This window comes from Myotis yumanensis, unplaced genomic scaffold (genome assembly GCF_028538775.1).
Source record: "Myotis yumanensis isolate MYYU_CA2020_CCGP unplaced genomic scaffold, mMyoYum1.0.hap1 SCAF_3, whole genome shotgun sequence".
Taxonomy (NCBI): domain Eukaryota; kingdom Metazoa; phylum Chordata; class Mammalia; order Chiroptera; family Vespertilionidae; genus Myotis; species Myotis yumanensis.
Genome location: NW_027223754.1, coordinates 200,990,587 through 201,011,751, shown reverse-complemented (window position 1 = coordinate 201,011,751; position 21,165 = coordinate 200,990,587). Strand labels below are relative to the sequence as shown.

At 41.6% G+C, this 21,165-nt stretch overlaps 1 protein-coding gene across 2 annotated transcripts; it reads right to left on the bottom strand.

The window, feature by feature from the left end:
- Positions 1–20: 20 nt before the first annotated feature.
- On the bottom strand, positions 21–21,139 carry TDG (thymine DNA glycosylase). Of its 2 annotated transcripts, none has more exons than XM_070410927.1 (10): positions 20,979–21,139; positions 10,529–10,671; positions 7,278–7,573; positions 6,223–6,292; positions 4,326–4,461; positions 3,817–3,899; positions 3,643–3,737; positions 3,220–3,391; positions 2,671–2,796; positions 21–1,807 (listed from the first exon to the last, which is right to left on the bottom strand). In XM_070410927.1, exons 1-10 carry the CDS (start codon positions 20,999–21,001, stop codon positions 1,674–1,676), a joined length of 1,278 nt encoding a protein of 425 aa, XP_070267028.1. In that variant the 5' UTR covers positions 21,002–21,139; the 3' UTR covers positions 21–1,673. The 2 variants fall into 2 exon arrangements, with proteins under 2 accessions (XP_070267028.1, XP_070267029.1); XM_070410928.1 differs by having other exon boundaries at positions 21–1,804.
- Positions 21,140–21,165: the final 26 nt, after the last annotated feature.

Genomic DNA, 21,165 nt, shown 5'->3' with positions numbered 1-21,165 from the left:
AAAATCATCAGACTTTCAAATGAATTTAAAAACTTTTTCAATATTTTTTAATGAAAAAGTCTCATACTGTCATGTATAGAATATATCAACATTTACTACCTGTCATTTAATGAAACACACCATTGTTGTACGCTTGGAAAGTCCTTAAACCCATTCTCTAGTAAGTGTCCATAATTTAAAGGGTATTTCCTCCACTTAAATAAAAAAAATCCATTGTAAGGCTACAAATCATTATATACCAAAGCAATACCTAGTTACATGCTTTACACAGTCCCATGAAAAAATAATTCAGTTGTTCTTAGTCCCTGATGCAAGGCGCTTCAAGCACCTGCACAAAACATCCATGTAAACAGCAGTACAGTACATGATTTAAATAACATGACTCCTACACAGCTTGATCCAGACTAAAGGAAAAATAAAATTCATCACAGCCAGCAGCTACACAGCATGTTAAGATTCACAACAAGGATTTGTTTCTCTTTAAATATTTCCATATTGAAAAGCATGCTCCGTGGGTATAAGTGATCAAGGGGAGATGCAAATAGCATTTCCAAACACCCAGGTTTATATCTGCCAGGCGTAGAAGTCTGGACTAGTTGTAGCACCTTGGAAAATGCATTAAAAACCACAAAGGTACATTACTTAAAAACTAACCTTGCATGAGGTTAACGTAGTCCACAGTAACAAAGAACAATGATGCAGAGACAGAAGTTTGTAAATTACTGGCTTATGAGATTTAAGTAGCAAGAACATTTCTGTCTTAATTATAGTAGCACATCTCATGTACATAAAGCACCAGTTTAAAAAAGATTATTGAACACCTCCAGCATCTTGCCGCTCAGCCTGAAAATTCATTTCTCATCACTTGCCATGTTACACCCCTAAAGCCGAGGAAGATAAAATTCGAACAGTGATAGGTACTGAAAGAGAAATTCAGTTCCTTCCCTATCGAGTGTATGTCTCTCAAGTAAAACACAGATGAAGTAACAACATTAAAAAGGTCTACTGCATTCCCTGGAGCCCACCATCCCAGAAGAATAGGTTCTGCCTATTAGAGAACTAACACACAGGGTGAGGCCAAAGCCAGGGTTGAATGCCCTGTCACGTAAGGCCAGGTTGGTCTTGCTGCTGCAAGGCCACACTCTACGTCTGTACTAGAAAGCAACTCTCACAAACAATCACGATTGGTAAAGAGGTCTGAGGGTGAACATGACTCCAGAGGCTTAACTTCACATGAAAATCCACACACCTGCCTCTTTACCAGTGGCAACTCTTATTAACAGCATGCCCTTCTTAGGCATAAGAGGGGTAATGGTGTTTCTAGGTTTATGCACAGTGAATAATCAAATATAAATATTCAGACTGTTGCATTTTTTAAATTACAGTTTAAAAGTGACTCCCCCCCCAAAATCACTTTCTTCCTAAATGAAAAAGCCTTTATAAAATGCTGGAATGATGGTTCATTCAAATACAAAAACTCATGTACAAAAAAAATCCTAAATGTTCCTTCCAAACTACCTAGGTTCATACAGTTGATTCTACCACACAACTGTACTATGGTTACATCACCAGAGGAAAACACTAATAAAATACTTCAGTTCGCAAACTGAGGGCCACTTCCTGACAACTGCAATAAAACTGCAGCATTGGAGCAGGGCTGAGAAGCACCGTGCCTAAGCAAGGTTTCCTGCCTCCTGTTCTTGCATCCCACAATGATTGTTGAAGGAAGGAATCTGGTCCGTAAACGACTGGCTCATCCACTGCCCATTGGGAACATCACTGAAAGTCGATTCTCCACAGTCAGCTGCTGGCGGGGAGGAGGGGGAGAGGGAGAGAGTTAGTTTCCTACATTTAAAAGCTTTAAATCAGTGGTTCTCAACCTTCCTAATGCGGCGACCCTTTAATACAGTTCCTCATGTTGTGGTGACCCCCAATTTCATTGTTACAAATTGAACATAATTAAAGCATAGTGATTAATCACAAAAACAATATGTAATTATATATGTGTTTTCTGATGGTCTTAGGCGAGCCCTGTGAAAGGGTCGTTCGACCCACAGGTTGAGAACCGCTGCTTTAAATGATCAAATTAGGGGATTTTAACTGTCCAGTGAATGAGAACTGTTATTAAAATAGTTAAATAAGCTTCTTCTTTTTAAACGTATATAATTGATTTCAGAGAGGAAGGGAGAGGGAGAGATAGAAACATCAATGATGAGAGAGAATCATTGATTGGCTGCCTCCTGCATGCCCCCTACTGGGGATTGAGCCCACAACCCAGGCATGTGCCCTTGACTGGAATGGAACCCGGGACCCTTCAGTCCACAGGCTGACATTCTATCCACTGAGCCAAACCAGCTAGGGCAAGAAGCTTCTTGAATACAGTATATTTCTGTTCTATTTTCAGATACCGGACTAATAAATCCTCATTTGTTATCCAAGGAGGAAAATGCAACAAGGATGACTTACTGTAGTTAGTGACTTAAAGTAAAGGGGCTCTAAGTTTGTGTAAACATTAAACAACCATCACATTTTCTCTATGAATCACTAACCAGATTTTTATATAATAATTCCCATTCTTCAACAATTTACTCCTTTTAAAAGAACTTCCCCTACCCCTCAATCCTGACAAAAGCAAGTCTTTGCGAGAACAAACACAGGGAGGGGACATACTTAGCCCATTTGAAGAGAAGCTGCAAGGTTCACCATTGCATGGATTTGCACCGTAAGCACCGCCATATGCTGCTTCATAACCCGGATCGTATTTTTCTTCTTTAACAGCCATCTTCTTTGCATCCTCTGTGGGGAGGGTGAAAGAGATTTAAAGCTAATTTTGTACAACACTTTTAAAAGATAGCTTTATTCAGAAATCATGAGGGAGAAATCTTTTTCTTGAATGTTCATGTATACTGAGATACATCTTTTGCTATGTATGACCTTTTGCACTCTTCATAACATATACTATATTAACTCATAAGAACTCTTACAGCCTATGAGATTTAATCTTGGGTGGGTTACAATGTTTCTTATATCCTCAACATCTGTAAGAGCACCGGGAAGACCTTAGTAAAAGGAGATTTTAATAGTGACTAACAGCCATTATCAGAGCACTCTGGCTGCAAATATAACTGCTTTCTCTTCTCCTGCTTTTAAATCCACAACATGCTTTCTGGAGTGTATACAGACATGACATGAAAACAAGGAGCAATAGCGGGGACACACCTTGGGCAAGCTGCAGGTCAAATGTATACTGAACTTCCTGAACGTCTGTGTTTCGCTCAATGCCTTTCAATTGATCTCTTAAGTCTTTCAACTTAATGTAGTAATGAACTTTGTCCTGGGCTCGGGGAAACTGAGCACATCTTGCACTGGATGACGGCATCACATAGCAGAGCTAGAATCATAAAATTTGACAGTTATAGAAATCTGTTCAACCCACACCTATGGAGATAGAAAATGTGTCTTTCTCTGGGTTCATGACTTGATACTTATTACTTTAGCAGTTTATGCAAAATTAATACAAGTGGTTGTGTTTTCCTTTTCATAGCATAAATTACAATGGGTAGAACAAATAAAAAAGGTCAACTAGCTAGAAAAAAAAAATCCACATTGAGCTGATCTGCAAATATAATTTTAAGGACTTACAGTTTCTGTGTCTGGGATCTTGTGGGGTTGAAGTCCAAATTCTAAGTTCTTAACCTTTACTCCAAAAACTTCTTTACTAAAAATTTCATAAATACCTAAAATGAAATGCAAACATATTTACATTGTCCATAATGTTAGCAAAGAAAAAAGATAAAATTTAAAAGCAAACCTTACATTTTCCATTAAACACTGCTATTCGTGGCTGATATTTCTGTAATTTCTGCACTAGAATACGTCCTCCTTCACGAAATTCTTTACTAAAATTAAATTAAAAAGTCATCATAATATAAGTATGGCAATATTTATAATATACTAAGTTCAGATAGCTTTCCAAGAAAGATCAAGTCACATACTGTTTGTCAAGTTCAGCTTGAACTAGACACATATATATTCCTGGAGTGTATGTGGCACCAGCACGGCCAAGGTTTAGTCTATAGCAGTGATGGCGAACCTTTTGAGCTTGACGTGTCAGCATTTTGAAAAACCCTAACTTAACTCTGGTGCCGTGTCACATATAGAAATTTTTTTATATTTGCAACCATAGTAAAACAAAGACTTATATTTTTGATATTTATTTTATATATTTAAATGCCATTTAACAAAGAAAAATCAACCAAAAAAATGAGTTCGCGTGTCAGAGGTTCGCCACCACTGGTCTATAAAAATAAATGTTATGTAATTACCTGGAGAGGTCCTTGCTGCCTGGGGTTGTCCTTTCCACCATATTGGTAAATCCAATACCATATTTTCCTGGTAAAGTGTGATCGTCCATATGGTTCAGTTGGACCTCACTCAGTCCTGACATAAATAGACACTTCCCTGTGAGAAAGAGAGTTTATTTATTCCCTTAGAAGGTCAAAGGTTTCTGCCTTGTGGGTTGATGTAGTAGTCTTTTTTAAAAATTGTTCTGCTCTTTTAAAAAATATATATATTTTATTGATTTTTTACAGAGAGGAAGGGAGAGGGATAGAGAGCTAGAAACATCGATCAGGTGCCTCCTGAACACCCCCTACTGGGGATGTGCCTGCAACCAAGGTACATGCCCTTGACTGGAATCAAACCTGGGGCCCTTTAGTCCGAAGGCCGATGCTCTATCCACTGAGCCAAACTGGTTAGGGCATGCTCTTTTATATTTTTATAGTTGACAGTATTATAGATGTCCCCCATTTGCCCCCCTCCACCCAGTCCCCACCCCACCCCAGGCCATTACCACATTACTGTTTGTCTCCATGGGCTATGCATATATACATATATATTCTTTGATTAATCCCTTCCAGTCCCCTTCCACCTTCCTCCCCTCTGAGATCTGTCCATTAGTTTATAGCCTATTCTTGAAATTTAAAAATAGCACATATTATAACATAGATCAAAAACCATATCAAGCAATTACTGTGTGCTATGTACTATGCTAAGCCCTTTGCCTGTATTATTTCATTTAATCATCATACTTATGAGATATTACTATTATCATTCCCTTTTCATAGGGGAGTTAAGATAAAGGCCTGTCAAGAATACACATCTAGTCAGTATAGGAAACTCTGAAACAGCTCTCCTTTCTAATCATTGGTGATATCACCACCTGCCCAGGAATACCTCAAACAGGTAAACAAACATACACTGATGGGCTTGACAGTGGAGAAAATGAAAAGTTCAAAATTCCTTAGGAAACAACTTTTTAAATAATGGAGACAATATGCTATTCATTCCAAAAACACATTACTATCATTTGCCCTAAATATATTTTTTTAATTTTTTTTTTTATAGAGGAAGGGAGAGGGAGAGTTAGAAACATCGACGAGAGAGAAACATCGATCAGCTACCTCTTGCACGCCCCCTACTGGGGATGTGCCCGCAACCAAGGTACATGCCCTTGACTGGAATCGAACCTGGGACCCTTCAGTCCGTAGGCCGACGCTCTATCCACTGAGCCAAACCGGTCAGGGCTGCCCTAAACATTTTTTATGTTACCCGTAGATCATCCACTAGCTGCTGGTTCCCGAGGCCTACAGCATGCCTTGTTCCATTAGGTAAGACGACTTGTATATAGGACAATTCAATAGTTATACATGGTTTTAAAGCTCACTCGACAAGTATGAAGGTCTTTAATATTATTTTCTGCTAGATATAGAGTTTCTGTACAGAATGTCTCCAATCACAGCACTTCTTAACTTGACTGCCAATGAGCAAACATTTCATCTCTCCTAGAAATGCGATGGCGATCAGCAGAAATCTGCAAGGGTCAGTGTTCTGTCTGCACTGGCTCAGCGATGCACTATTGCTGCTACATCAATAGGTGACAAGTAAAAAAATCCTTTAAAAAGTAGTAACACTCATTTGAAACAATCCAAACAAAGGAGGAAGAACTCCTTTTCATGGCCCTCTACTCTTGGAAACCAAGTGACATGTCATCCAAACCTTCTTTATGTATACACACACAGAAATCATGTATGTATATTGACACATATATACAATCTCTTATTAAAAACACAATTTGGTTTAACAAACAACAACAACCCAAACTATTAACACAGGTATCGAGTTTAAAATTACAGTAATAATAATAAAAAAGTAACCACTTACAAAAATGGTTTCCAGGTCCAGGGTAATGATGCCCTTTGTAAGCAGCCATCAGTCCTGGGTTTATACCAATCTAAAAAAATGTTCATACATTTTAGTAGGGTGTAAGGGCGACAGAGTGGTGGACAAAATTGAATTTATTAAAAGTGTAATCTGACATCATACGCAATATCATTTATCAATTACCTCCTCTGGATCTGAACAAAGTACTCTAATCTGGGGAAAGAAATTTTCCTTTTTTTTTTTTTTTCTTTTTGTCATGTTTTTATTTATTTATTTATTTATTTATTTATTTATTTATTTTTTATTTTTAAGAAATTTTCCTTTATATTAAAAGTTTTGCTGCTGTTTTTAAAAACCAGTTTGATTCCCTCATATCCCCAGGCCCCACCCCCACCCACTGGGCTGGAAAGAAATAGGCTCTGGAGCCATCGGTGAGTCTGAGCCCAGGTCCACCCACAAGTCTCCTTCTCAGCTCCCAGCAAGCAGCTGACACCACAACATCTGCACAGCTGTCTGCATGCTGTTTCTTACAGTTACAGACAAAAATCAAAGTTTAAAATCAGTGTTACCATTCATAGGGAACTCACAGATGTCATGCAGTCTGAGTTACATGGATTATTTAATTGAAACCCTATGAGAGAGGCACTATTATCACCCATTTCACCAAGGAGGAAACTGGGGTTCAGGAAAGTTAAGGCTTGTCTAGGGTCATACGCATGTGGCAGGACTGGACACCGACAGCCCTACTCTGGAGCCCACCCTCTCAAACACTCCCCAGTAATACGACCTCATGAAGATGACATCATGTACTACCAAAAGGATTCTCAGAAACAGTTCTTTTCAGCAAAATTATTTGCAAGGATAAAGGTTAAGTTAATCCACCAATCTTCTATATTATAAAAGGCCAGTGACCGTAACGCTGTAACGATCAAACGACCGGTCACCAGGAGGTGCATTGATGGGTCCCACAGCACAGCAGGTCTGAGTCTTGCGCAATTTTGCGAGCTGGGCCTCTAGTGCTATTTATAAAACCAAATGAGGACAGAAATCCTTACAATCACAATGTCCAGATTGAAGGTCAAAATGTCTGGGAGTGTCTTGGTCAAAAGTTCAGCTTCTGAAACACCATTAAAACGGTCAACTTTTCTCTTCACTTTAAACGTGTCTGTAATTTTTTCTTGCTTTTCTTTTGATTTTGCAGACTTGGCAGACTTCTTGGCCTCAGCAGGTTTCTTGGCCTCGGCGGCTTTCTTGGCCTCGGCAGGCTTCTTGGCCTTGGCAGGTTTCTTGGGTTCTGCTGGTTTTTTTGGTTGTCTTGTTCTGGGTTTTCTTTTCTTTCCTTTGGGAGCCTCTGAAACACAATGATTTCCAGGATGTGATGCAGAAAACCGCAATTACAAAGCCTACGCAGTTTTCCCAGAAAAGCCACCCTATCCACATCCTTTTCACCTTTCTCCTCAATCTCCAAGTGCCAGTTTCCTCTACAATGTCTTCCCCTTGGTTCACCCTCCAACTTGGGTTCATGTGGCCCCATCCACGAACCTCCCTCCTCTGCTGGCTGTTGTTGGGATGAGACCTCCATCAGAATCATCGATTGATTTTCTATATAATCTTACCTAGCATCTTGGCCTCCCCTGGGATACAAAGCATCTATGTACTATTTTATAGGAATTCTACATGTAAATACATGAATAGCTAAGTAAACAAATGACAGAAAAAGTAGACAGCGAAACAGGGAGGAAGGGAAACAGTTTAACTCAATTTCCCCATAATTCCAGCAGTAGACAGCCTCAAAAGCAAGGCCTGTGGGCTTGTTTTAGAGATTCTGAGTGTCTGTTCCACACACACGCAAAGAGTTCTGAACTCACAGGTGCTGAGGAGGAAACCTCAGGCTGGCAGTAAGAATCTGATCTCAGGACCTAACGCAGAGCTTCTTAGTCTTGGCACTACTGACTTACGCTGAATGATTTTTGGTTGTGGGAGACTGTTCTGTACATTATAAAATGTTTAACATTCTATATATTTTTAAAATATATATATTTTTTATTGATTTCAGAGAGGAAGGGAGAGGGAGAGAGAGACAGAAACATCAATGATGAGAGAGAATCATTGACTGCCTTCTACACACTCCCCACTGGGGATCAAGACTGCAACCCAGGCATGTGTCCTGACCAGGAATCGAACCGTGACCTCCTGGTTCATGGGTCATTGTTCAACCTCTGAGTCACATGGGCCGGCAACATTCTATATTTAATAACAGCCTTGGCTTCTGCCCACTAGATGCCAGTAGCATCCAGCCAGTCATGACAATCAAAGGTGTCTCCAGACAATACCAAACGTCCCTAGAGGGCAAAATCATCTCTGGTCACAAACCACTGTCCTAAAATATCCAACAGGAAGCCTTGGTTTTCTAACCTTAGTTCTTTAATATCTCTTATAACTTCTCAGGCTCCTCCCCCATTCTACTACTATTTGGCATTTCTCCACCCTAGCCTCCCGTCCTTCCCTTTTTCTATCTCACACTGCTTTAGCCACTCCTATGCCAAGAGATCCACCTCCACTGGCTTGTAGCTGGGGAAGCCCCAGTGCTGCCTGCCCAGAAAAACAGTGGTCAAGGGCATGGGTATCCCCAACGCAGTGAAGGGGGACGTGTTCCTGGGATCATAACCTGCAACTCGGAGCACATTTCTCATGCAATACAGCTACCCTGGAGAGAGTAGCTCTCCATCTCCCCACCCCCAAATCTGTTCTCCTTTCTTCTAATTCTCTAGCTTGGTGAATGGTACCTCCTTTATCCAATTGTCTAGGACAGGGGTCCTCAAACTACGGCCCGAGGGCCACATGCAAATACAAATATTGTATTTGTTCCCGTTTTGTTTTTTTACTTCAAAATAAGGTATGTGCAGTGTGCATAGGAATTTGTTCATAGTTTTTTTTAAACTATAGTCGGGCCCTCCAACGGTCTGAGGGACAGTGAACTGGCCTCCTGTTTAAAAAGTTTGAGGACCCCTGGTCTACGAATTATTTCCAGATTCCTTTTCCTCCTTGTCTCCCCATGAAATCCATCTACCATGGCCAGTAATTCTACCTCTGGAGTAGTTCCTAATTCTGTCCTTCTCCACCCCTTTACATCCTCCTCATTTTGTCCCCAGATTATTCAAAGGATCTCTAATCCACTCCTTGCCTCCAAGTTCTGCTTGTTTTCTACCACCCATTCTATCCTCTGTAATACCTGAGGCTGATACTTTCAAATGCCACTAGACTACGCCACTACCCGCCTACATTCTCTCAACAGCTTCCTATTGCCTTCAGAATAGGATATACATCTTTTAGGCTAAACAAGCCTCAATGCCCCCTTTCCAGCCTCATCTCTCACCATTTCTTTGCTATACCCGAGACTCCAATGTCAGAATCACTGTTTTTTAACTGTCGTGCTTCTTCTTGTCTATGCTTTGTGTATGCTTCCCTCCACCTGGAACTTGCCCAGCCCTTTCTTCCTGGGGATAACGTCTCCTTCCCCTGGAGTTTCTGAGCTCTGGAAAGCTGCCTCTGAGCCGCAGTCTGAGTTAGGTGTCAATGCCATGAGCTCTCACAGCATTCTATGCCACTCTTCATTGCTTTATGTGCTGAGCCATGACGTGTATTTACTTATTATTTTCCCCTACTAGATTATGAGATATTCTAGAGCAGTATCCATATCCCTTTTTAAAAGTATGTTTTATTGATTTCAGAGAGAGGAAGGGAGAGAGAGAGAGAGAGAGAAATATCCAGTGCCTGCTTCCCACACACCCTCCCTGGGGATCGAGCCTGCAACCAAGTTATGTGCCCCAACCAGGTATTGAACCAGAGACACTTAGGTACATGGGACAACACCCAACCAATAAAGCCATACCAGCCAGGACAGGATCCACGCGCCCCCCGCCCCCGCCTTCTGCCCCGCAAACCTACAGTGCCTGACAGATACTAAGTACCTAAAAAGTGGGTTAAATTTTTTAACAATAGCCAGGCTGGCATGGCTCAGTGGTTGAGCATTGACCAATGAATCAGGAGGTTGCGGTTCGATTCACGGTCAGGGCACATTCTTGGGTTGTGGGCTCAATCCCCAGTAAGGAGGGTGCAGGAGGCAGCCGATCAATGATTCTCTCTCATCATTGATGTTTCTCTCTCTCTCTCCCTCTCCCTTCCTCTCTGAAATCAATAAAAACAATTTTTTTTACATTTTAACACTAAAATTCATCATTAAATCCTTTCTTAAAAAGTAGGCTAATCCAATAGCTACTTTTCTACGCTCTCCTGGTGCAAATACCTTGTTCAGGTGCCTGAGCAGGAGCTGGCTCTGGAACTTCCGCTGGCATCTGCTGTGTGTCCATAACTTCCATGTTAGGAGCCTCGGCCATCATTTGTTGAAATGGAAATGTGTAAAAAGCTTGAGCTTGCTGAAGCGAATAGCTGAAAGAACAATTAAATTAAGATAAGAGGGTAAAATTACCCAAATGTAAGTTTAAATGATCAGCTGTAAATAACTTTTTAGGATCCAAATATTTTGAAACCAGAATGTGGTATTTATTTAGAGTTGACAACAGGTGCAAAGTGAGGAGGAAGATCTAGTCTCATATGTACACACTCACCCAACCTTTACTAACCAACACTAATTCACTCTCACACTGTTTAGTGGCAAGATGTGTCCTCAATATAACTTACCAGTCCGTCAAGTCAGCCTGCACTTTCCCTGAGATGAGATCATGGGAATTTCTACCAGGGAGACACAAAAGGCCCACAAGCCCACACAGGAGCACAAAAACAATTTGTGTTACTACCATCAGTATTGAATCCTCTAATCTAACCCTCCCCTGGCCTAACTTTCCCCCCAATTTTGATATAACATTGTGTAAGTTAAAGATGTACAACATGTTGATTTGATACACTTACATACAGGTTGGGGCAAAAGTAGGTTTGCTGTTGTGAGTACACGAAACACAATTTATTCTTGTATTATTATTTACGAGGGGCCCAGTGCACGAATTCGTGTATCTTGAAAGAAACTTGTGGGCTGTGAGGCTGCAGTGGGCACAGGGGCGGGTCTTGGCCCATCCTCTGCGCCCCTGCCCAGCCCCTCCTGCTGTGGCCCCTAGTCCCTGTCTGCCGGCAGCCCCGCTCCCGTTGCTCCCACGCACTGATGGCACCAGCCCCGCTTGCACCCACTGATGGCGGGGAGCAATTGGGGCCGGCACCAGCAATGGATGCAAGTGGCGGATGCTGGTCCGATTGCCCCTCAGGAGCAAGGGGAGGTGGAGAATCCCTCAGGGGCAATCGGGGCTGGCAGCCACTGTTCGCACCCATTCACGGCACAGAGCAATCAGGACCGGCGCCAGGTGTAAGTGCTGGGTAGGACCGTGGTGTGCAGGAGCAAAAAATTTTCAGTAACCAGCAGAGGCTCGCCCTGTTGACAGCGACTGGTGCCATGCCTCAGTCTGGCAACCCCGCTCATCTCCTGCACCATCCCGCTGCGGCTGACGCCTGCTATGTTCCGTGCTCTGCCGCGGCATATTAGCTTTTTTATTATATAGGATTAACTAGAGGCCCAGTGCACAAAATTTGTCCACGGGTAGGGTCCCTAGGTCTGGCTGGCGATCAGGGTTGATAGGGGCCTTCCGGCTGCCAGCCGGGGCCTTCCTTCCTGGGCTGCTGGCTGCCGGCTGCCGGCTGGGGTCTTCCTCGTTCCATGCCACCCCCTGATGGTCAGCACATGTCATAGCGAGTGATCGAACTCCTGGTCTCCCGGTTGAACTCTCAAGGGAACACTTTGCATATTAGCTTTTTATATATATAGATTATTGTCTCACTTTATATATGAATAACTATAAACCTACTTTTGCCCCACCCTGCATTGCACAGTGCTGACCACCATGGAACAGCCTTAGCTAACACCTCCATCATGTCACATAATCACCATATTTTTTTTTGTAGTGAGAACATTTAAGATCTATTCTCTTAGCAACCTTCAAGTAAATAACAACATGGCGATGCTGTACATCAGTCCCCAGAACTTGTTCATGTTTTCTTAAATTTATTGAATTTATATAGATTTCAGGTGTACAATTCTATAAGACAACATCTGAATGTTGTGTGTTTGCCGCCCCACGTCAAGTCTCCTTCCATTTATCCCCCCTTTACCCTCTTCTACCTGGAAGCTTGTGCCCTTTGACCAGCATCGCCCCATTCCCACTCCTCTTCCAATCTAAAGTTCTCCTGGTTTCTTTGCCTGTTTACTTATTTACTCATTGGATCTGTTTTTCAATTGTTGCTGGGTTTTTGCTTTTCTGTCACTAAATGAGGATTAGAAATGAATATTGTGTCTATGAATTTATGGAGAAAAAACCACTTTAGACCTGTCTTCTGAACATGATTTAAGCTTTGTTCAAAGTATTGTGTTCAATGTCAGGGACAGAGGCCTTCACAGAAAACAATTTCCCAAAAATATTTCTGATGCCCATAAACCACTATCTCAAGCTGCTGCATCAGCACAAAGCTAGGGAAGTAAACACAATTTATGAAACCCAAGTTACGTTAATGCCAAATAATGCCACAGGATATGCAGGAGAAAAAACACTAGGAAATAAAGTGAATGAGTACTGTTTACTATGTTCTGGGGCAAGACACTCCACTTGTTAGTTTTCTTTCCCTTTGCATGTGGAGAAAGAAGACAAGGAGCTCAGCCAGCAGGAATTAAAAAGGCAAACTAGTACACTTTAAGCGTGTCAACTTTATAGTACCTAAATCATATCTCAATAAAATGGCTGTAAAAGAAGGCAAACTAAAGCATTCCCCTGAAAAAGTATAAAAGGCTGAGACAGACACAAGGTAAGAGTCTACCTACCCATGGGTGGCTGGGCTAGAATATTAGATTTGCAAAGAAAACAGGGGTTCAATCCCATGTTATCAATGGATAAACCACTGGAGAGGCATTTTAACATCAAGCTGTCTTTCAGGGTAAGTTGATTTTAAAAGGTTAAGAATTAGTGCCCTGGCCTGTGTGGCTCAGTTGGTTGAGATCATCCCATGCACCAAGAGGTTGCAGATTCAATTCCCGGTCAGGGCACATGGTAGGGATTGCAGGATCAATCCCTAGTAAGGGGCGTGCAGGAGGCAGCTGATCAATGTCTTTCTCTCTCTCAAAAGAAAAAAAAAAATCAATAAAAAATATTTTAAAAAATAAATTAAAAGGCTAAGAATAAGACAGATATTAATCTATACCTTGAGAGTTTTATTTCTTTAAATATATTGTTCTCAAATTATGTAAAAAAATAAATGTGATATAATGATTTAGGAAACATTAACATGAGACAATACTATGCAGCTCCTAGAAAGTAAATGTACTGATATTCTATAAAAGCACACAAAACCTCTGATATGTTTTAAAGTGGAAAAGAATACAAAATAGCACTGTAAACCAAGGCTACGCACAGGGAAACCATGTAGCCAAAGACTAGAAATTAAAAAGTTAAAAATGAAGAGAAGTGAAGTGTGCTCAGCACAAAGTGAAATGTCCTCTCTTTTCACACTTTTAATGCTATTTGTAGCTCTTAACTTGTCAAAACATTGGTTGCTCAATGTTAATGATTTAAATATTCTGATGAGGAGTAGGGTAAGGCTGTTACATTGCGAGATCATGTGCAGTCCGGCCTCTGGAAATTCTAGTAAAATGAACTGTAACTTTTGGCTGGGGCTAATGCCAGTTTCCGAGAGGCTAACAGTGCTTTCGGTTAGAATATATAAAAGTAAAGACATGTGGTCACAATAAACCAGTGGCCAAAGAATGCACGAGGTCTGCTCTTTATCATATTGTCAGGAAGGCGACCTACCCCCTCCCCCTCCCCCACGTTTCTTGCTGCCACTCTCAGAGTTCAACAGATGTTGAGCGCTTCACAAAAATCCAACTCTAAGCTTTGGCTGGGTAGCTCAGTTAGTTAGTGTCGGCCCAATACGCCAAGGTTGCAAGTTTTATCCCCAGTCAGGGCACATACAAGAATCAACCAATGAATGTATAAATAAGTGGAACAGCAAAATTGATGTTTCTCTCTCTCTCTCTCTTTCCCTCCTTCCCTCCCTCAAGTAAATACATAAACATTTTTAAAAGTAAAGAAAAATCCAAACTTAAAGCATATAAAAATTAGGGAGACACCATTCACATTACAAAAGGGCTCTGAACTTTAAAAATAATGTTTTCATTGATTTTTAGAGAGAGAGGAAGGGAGAGAGAATCATTGATCAGCTGACTCCTGTACCAGGAATCAAACCCACAACATAGGCATGTGCCTGACCAGAAACTGAACCTTTTGGTACACAGGACAACGCTCAAGCAATGAAGCCACACTGGCCAGGGCAAGGACTCCAAACTTTCAAAAATAGATTTCTGAAATGTGGCTCCCTTAGCATACTTAGGGGGTCATTAAGGATCTTCAGAAATTCTGGGGCTCAGAAATGGAAAATTAATATTTTCAAAATCAGCTGATTGAAGTAAAAAATAATGAAGAAAAATACCTGGAGCTTTATTTTATATATCAATTTTTGAAAGAAATCTAGAAATTTATCTAGAATACTGATGTGTCCCTTAATCTTTTAAAAACTATCTCTGGCACTTTACAGTAAATTAAATTAGAACAGAAACAAAAATAAAGCTATGGAAAATAGAATGTGTAAGTTCTAAAGTAACACTATCTTTGAGTGTTAAATTTAGCCTGATCAACCTACAGCCAGAACAAAAGGAAACAGGGTGGGTTACAACATTCTTATTAGTTGGCAGAAGAAAGCATGACATCTGTACAAAAACCTTCATGAACTTGAATGCTAGGCAACTACAGAGTTCTGGGTCATCTCATTTTCTTTTATGTAATAATAGTTAAATTTGTAAGCAGCATACATTTCTTTCATCCTTAATGTAAAAATACCTCTTAAAAATACATTTGCTGTATTTGTATATGGTAATTGCCACTTCATAACTCAGAATTCTGCAATATTTACGAACAATAATTGTCTCTGTACAAGGGGAAGAGCCACAACAGAGCAGCTAGTCAAGTCATTCATCCTCGAGAGAGCTCCGTTGCCTCACCATGAAAATGAGAGGTGAGATTTGGTGACTTCTCCATACATGGAGAATGCATAGAAAATAGGACCAAAACGGTCCGGATTCCAGACACACCCCAAAGAGCTTTTATTGTCTATAATTCCCTGATCTCAAATTTATAAGTATGAATGACTTTATTTCCCCTTCTCCACTTGTCCCTTTCATTTATGTTTGTCCCCACCTGCTGGGTACCACCTGTCTCCTTTTCCTGCTGCTAACCCCTTCCTCTCTCCTAGCCTCCAAGTGCACCCCCTTTCTCTGGAACAGCAGTGCTCAAAGGGCTGGTTTTTACAGTTGTTTGAAACCGATAAACTGAGTTTTTCCTGATGAACTGTTTATTTTCCGACAGTCTTTCTCAAAACATACACACATGCGTACACGTACACACATACACACAGCTGATTGAGGAGTTCAGTTCAGATTTTCCTGTAGTTAAACTAACTCTTTAAGGTTTTCCCTAAAAGGAACAACTTCAACCCCTTTAATCTGCAATTATTTTCCACTATTTTAAAGTTTTAGGTTGCTCTTTCCAAATACACTTGTTTTAGTCCATTTGGGCCACTACAACAAAATACCACAGACTGGACGGATAACGAACAACAAATACTTGTTTCTCAGTGTTGGAGGTTGGAAAGTCCCCTTTCCAGGCACCAGGAGATTCAGTGTCTGGCCAGGGCCTAATTCTGAGTTCACACGTCAGAAGGGGTGACACATCTCTCTCGGGACCTCTTTTTTTTTTTTTAAACCACACCCAAGGTTATTTTTTGCATAGAGGGGGGAGGGGGACAGAGAGAGAAAGAGAGAGAAACATTGATGTGAGAGAGACACATTGACTGGTTGCTTCTCCCCTATGCCCCGACCATGGACAGGAATTGAACCTGTGAACCCCACGCTCTAACCACTGAACCAAACTGCCCAGAGCTTGGGACCTGTTTTATAAGGGCATTAATCCCATTTAGGAGGGCTCTGAACTCATGACCTAATCACCTTCCAAAGGCCACCCCACCTACAAATACCATCACACTGAAGGTTAGGTTTCAACATATGAATTTTGGAATTTATTCAGTCTATAGCAACACTTTATTATCTTCATTTAAACAAGCATATACAACACTGAATACTTACAAAAGTAACAATCAACACTAAATAATCCATAAGATCAAATACAAAGGACTAGTTATGTAACTATGATGGAATACCATCATAACTATTTACTTTTGTTTATTTATTTATCTTTATTGTTGAAAGTATTATAGGTGTCCACTTTGTGGGTTGTTTTTTCCATTGACCCCCTCCACCCCATATCAGCCCCTCCCAGGCCTTCACCAGACTATTGTCTGGTCCATGGGCTATATAAATATGCATACAAGTTCCCCAGTTAATCTTCTTGCCCCACCTCCACCCCTACTTTCCCTCTGAAATTCGTCAGTCTGTTCCATGCTTCTATGTCTCTGGATCTATTTTGTTCAACAGTTTATTTTGTTCATTAGATTCCACATGAGTGAGATAATGTGATACTTATCTTTCTTTGACTGGCTTACTTCACTTAGCATAATACTCTCCAGTTTCATTCATCCTGTTGCAAATGGTAAGAGTTGGTTCACATAGTATTACATTGTGTAGATGTACCACAGCTTTTTTACCCACTCATCTACTGATGGGCACTTGGGCTGTTTCCAAATCTTAGCTATTGTAAATTGAGCTGCTATGAACATAGGGGTGCATACATTCTGAGTGTTTTTGGTTTCTTAGGATATATTACTATAAGTGGGATTGCTGGGTCAAATGGGAGTTCCATTTTTAATTTTTTGAGGAAACTCCATACTGTTTTCCAGTCTGCATTCTCACCAGCAGTGTACTGGGGTTCCCTTTTTTCCACATCCTCGCCAACACTGGTTGTTTGTTAATGACAGCCATTCTGAAAGATGTGAAGTGGTATCTCATTGTTTTAATTTGCATCTCTCTGATGAATAGTGATTTGAGCATTTTTTCATATGTATCTTGGCCAATTGTATGTCCTCTTTGGAAAAGTATCTATATAGATCGTCTGCCCATTTTTTTGGTTGGACTATTTGTCCTCCTTTTGTTGAGCTGTATGAGTACTTTATATATTTTGAAAATTAACCCCTTATCAGATGTATCATTGACAAATATGTTCTCCCATGCGGTGGGCTCTTTTTTCATTTTGTTGATGGTTTCTTTTGCTGTGCAGAAGCTTTTTATTTTGATGTAGCCCCATTTGTTTATTTTCTCCTTAGTTTTCTTTGCCCTAGGGAATGTATTACATATTGCTATGAGAAATGTCTGAGATTTTGCTGCCTATGATTTCTTCTGCGATTTTTATGGTTTCACGACTTACATTTAAGTTTTTTATCCATTTTGTGTTTAATCTTGTGTATGGTGTAAGTTGGTGATCTAGTTTCATTTTTTTTTGCGTGTTCCTGTCCAATTTTCCCAGCACCATTTATTGAAGAGGCTGTCTATACTCCATTGTATATCCTTGCCTCCTCTGTCAAATATTAATTGAGTGTAATGGCTTGGGTTGCTTTCTGGGGTATCTGTTCTGTTCTTTGTGCCTGTTCTTATGCCAGTACCAGACTGTTTTGAGTGCAGTGGCTTTGTAGTATAATTTGATATCTGGTATTGTGATTCCTCTAACTTTGTTCTTTCTCAAGATTGCTGCAGTTATTCGGGATCTATTTTGGTTCCATATGAATTTATGGAGTGTTGTTCTAGATCTGTGAAATATGCCATTGGTATTTTAATAGGGATTGCATTGAATGTATAGATTGCTTTGGGTAGTGTGGACATTTTAATGATGCTGATTCCATCATAACCATTTAAAGGCTACATTCAATAATGCTTAGGTGGAAGTATGTGTATTCACCATGTATTACTGGGTACTCGCTGTGCACAGTCACTAGAAACTGTAAACACAAAGATATAGAATAAGCCAGAGTCCCCAGTTCATTTAACTACTCTTCATATAGTATGACTTCAAATTTCCTCACTATTTGGTCATTTTTGGTGCTCAGAAGCAAACAAACAAACAAAAATACTTCAGATATAGCCTCATCATCCTGAAACTGAGCCGGGCTATCTACTTCCTCATTCTGGAGACACAGTACAGAACCCAATACATTAGCTGTACTGGCACTCGATTCATATGAGTACACAATCAATGAAAACTGCACTTTTATCATTTCTCCCTCATCTCACACGTGTATCCTTGATTTTTCCACACCTTAGCAAAACATTGTCTCTTTTTTGTAAAAGCTGATTCACCATTCCAGCTGGTTGGGACTGATCAGGATTCTGATTCAACCCTCTATTCCAGAGTTAGGTCAGGGACACATTTTACCATTTCCTCAACACCTCGAGGTTATTAAACTTCTGAAAAGTACAAAGTTGGGGTACAATGAAATGGCACATCAGTACAGACCTCCCTTTAGCCTGCATTTGACTCTTTCAGTAGTAAACCAGCTTTGATTTCACCTAATTAGACTGCTATCAGTCCATCTTCATCTGCACACACACACACACACACACACAGTGGTATGGCACAATTGTTAGGAAGGCAGGCTTTGAAGCCACACTGCCTGGGTTCAAATTTCAGCACTGCCACTTACTAGCTCTGTAGGCAAGTTCCTTAACCTCTTTGTGTCCCAGATTCCCCATCTGTAAAATGGGAATAGTTGCACCTAATTTACTGGTTATGAGGACTAAAGTAGTTAACCTGTGCAAAACACTTGAAACAGTACCTGCCAAGTAATAAATTTGCCATAACAATAACAAAAACAGGAGATGATTAAATATTTTAGGTACCTCCTCTCATCCCTCCTGATGTTGTCTACTCTATCATTAGCTAAAAGGGAATGACCTAGCTTGGTGGCTCTTGCTTGTTTCTGAACTTATACTATAGCCTAGTGGTCACTAGTTTCTTGTAAATGTGCTAACTACTGAGAAGCAAACATTCTGTTTAGGATCAAAGTCCATACATTAAGAAAACAGATTCCACCTCTGGGAGAAACAGGGACCCATGTTTTTATTTTCAGTATTCAGGCCCCTCTCCTGTGAGAGAGAAACATCCACCGACTGCCTCTGCAAGCGCTCCAGGGCGGTGGGACCCACAACCTAGGCATGTGCCCTGACCAGGAATCGAACCCGCAACCCTCCACTTTACAGGATGATGCTCCACCCAAATGAATTACCTGGCCAGGGCTCTTTGAATGTTTTGAAGTGAATCCTCCAAGATAAAAAGCAAACATTATTACCCAGCATCCCATTCCACTCCTTGATTAGCATAAAGTAAGGGTGACAGAGAACCACTTTCTTTGGATTCAGGGAGCCTGTCGTTTCAGAATTCCCAAGGATAAACTCCTTATAGTATTCACGCAGAATTCTTCATATTTCCTGAGGTTAAAGTTTTGCACATCAAAATAAAAAATGGTCTATAACTCTATGGATTAAGTGAAGACAGAATATAAGTCAGTTTTGAGCTAAACACTCTACCAGTCTGTTACTTTGCTTTGTAAGACACTAAACATGGTCTTAGAACACGGAATTCATTTGGTGGTAGGATTTACCCAAGTTCCCACTCTGATTTGAAGTAAGATCGCAAAGGTCAGAGCGATTTCCACAAGGTCTGGTGAATTCTTTTCTTTGTAAAGTTCTTGTGCGAAAGAAGTGGAGTGACTTCACTCCAGGATTCGATCCACAAGGTCAGGATAAAGTTCCCACTTTATCTACAGGTTCTCTCCTCTCCTAAACTCTCAGGCGGTTTTGGGGGCTTAACCCTTTCCAGCTAACAGGGACTCACCTCACGTCGGAACTGCATTCCAGCGATGCCCTATTTACAGACACGACCAGGCCCAGAGAAGGGAGGGTCTTGCCTAAGTTCGGGGCCCATTAGCCACCGCAAGTCAGGATAAGCCTTCATAGGTCTGGCAGTATTTTATTCCAATACGGAGCATCACTTTATAAAAAGACCCTGTTGTTTACCATATCTGATTATTTTTTTTAATTTGGTTTTCTGCCCGTTCAAATCTCGAAATCTCTGCTTTGGCAACGTTTTCCCACACGCCTAACACTCCCCAAAGGGACATACTAAAAATGGACTCTTAAGTTTGTCCTCAAGACCCTTGGAAGACATTTCGGTGACTTTTGGGAGTGGTGCTCACAGTCTCAGAACTCAAGAGCTCCAGGATGGCAGCGTTAGCTATCTTGCGGCCCCGGATGTTGCTTTTGGTAAATCTTGGGGGTGGGAAGCCCCATAAATCTCACCACAAAATGAAACCTTTGAAGGGATATGAGTGGCACTCCACGTTTACAGCTCCTGGCACGATCACGGAGCCAAGGACGGTCACCAGAAACACAACAGGAGACCGCAGGCCGCTCACTAACGCATCTGAAAGCCAGCGAGGTACCGGAAAAGGCCGAGGAGGGGTCCAGGTGCGGCGGGCCCCGCGTGGGCGGGCCGGGTGCGGAGGGGCCGGCGGGCCGGCAGTGCGCACGCGCGGCCCCTGCCTTTGTACCGGAGCCGGCACCTGAAGACCCCCAGCGAGCATGCGCGCCCGCGGCCGCCCGCCGCGAGGGGCGCGGGGGGAGGGGCGGCGCTCCGCCCTGGCCTTACCTGCCCGCGTTCTCCGCTTCCATGCCCGGCTGCCGCTCTCGCGGACGGCTGCTCCTGCCACGCAAGCGAGCGACTGGTCGCTGTCGTATCGTGGCGGAGGTGCAGCGGTACAATAACCCGAGGCTTGGACCCGACGGCCGGCAGAACTGGGGCCGCGGCTAGCGCTCAAGCTCCGCCCCCAGGCTCC

Excerpts from the sequence above, each read along its gene's own strand:
- TDG (XM_070410927.1), bottom strand. The coding sequence starts at position 21,001 with ATGGAAGCGGAGAACGCGGGCAG. Across the intron at positions 4,462-6,222 it reads TGGACCTGGAAACCATTTTT|GGAAGTGTCTATTTATGTCA; the intron begins GTAAGTGGTTAC and ends TCTTTCTCACAG. Across the intron at positions 1,808-2,670 it reads CTTCTCTTCAAATGGGCTAA|CAGCTGACTGTGGAGAATCG; the intron begins GTATGTCCCCTC and ends CCTCCCCGCCAG.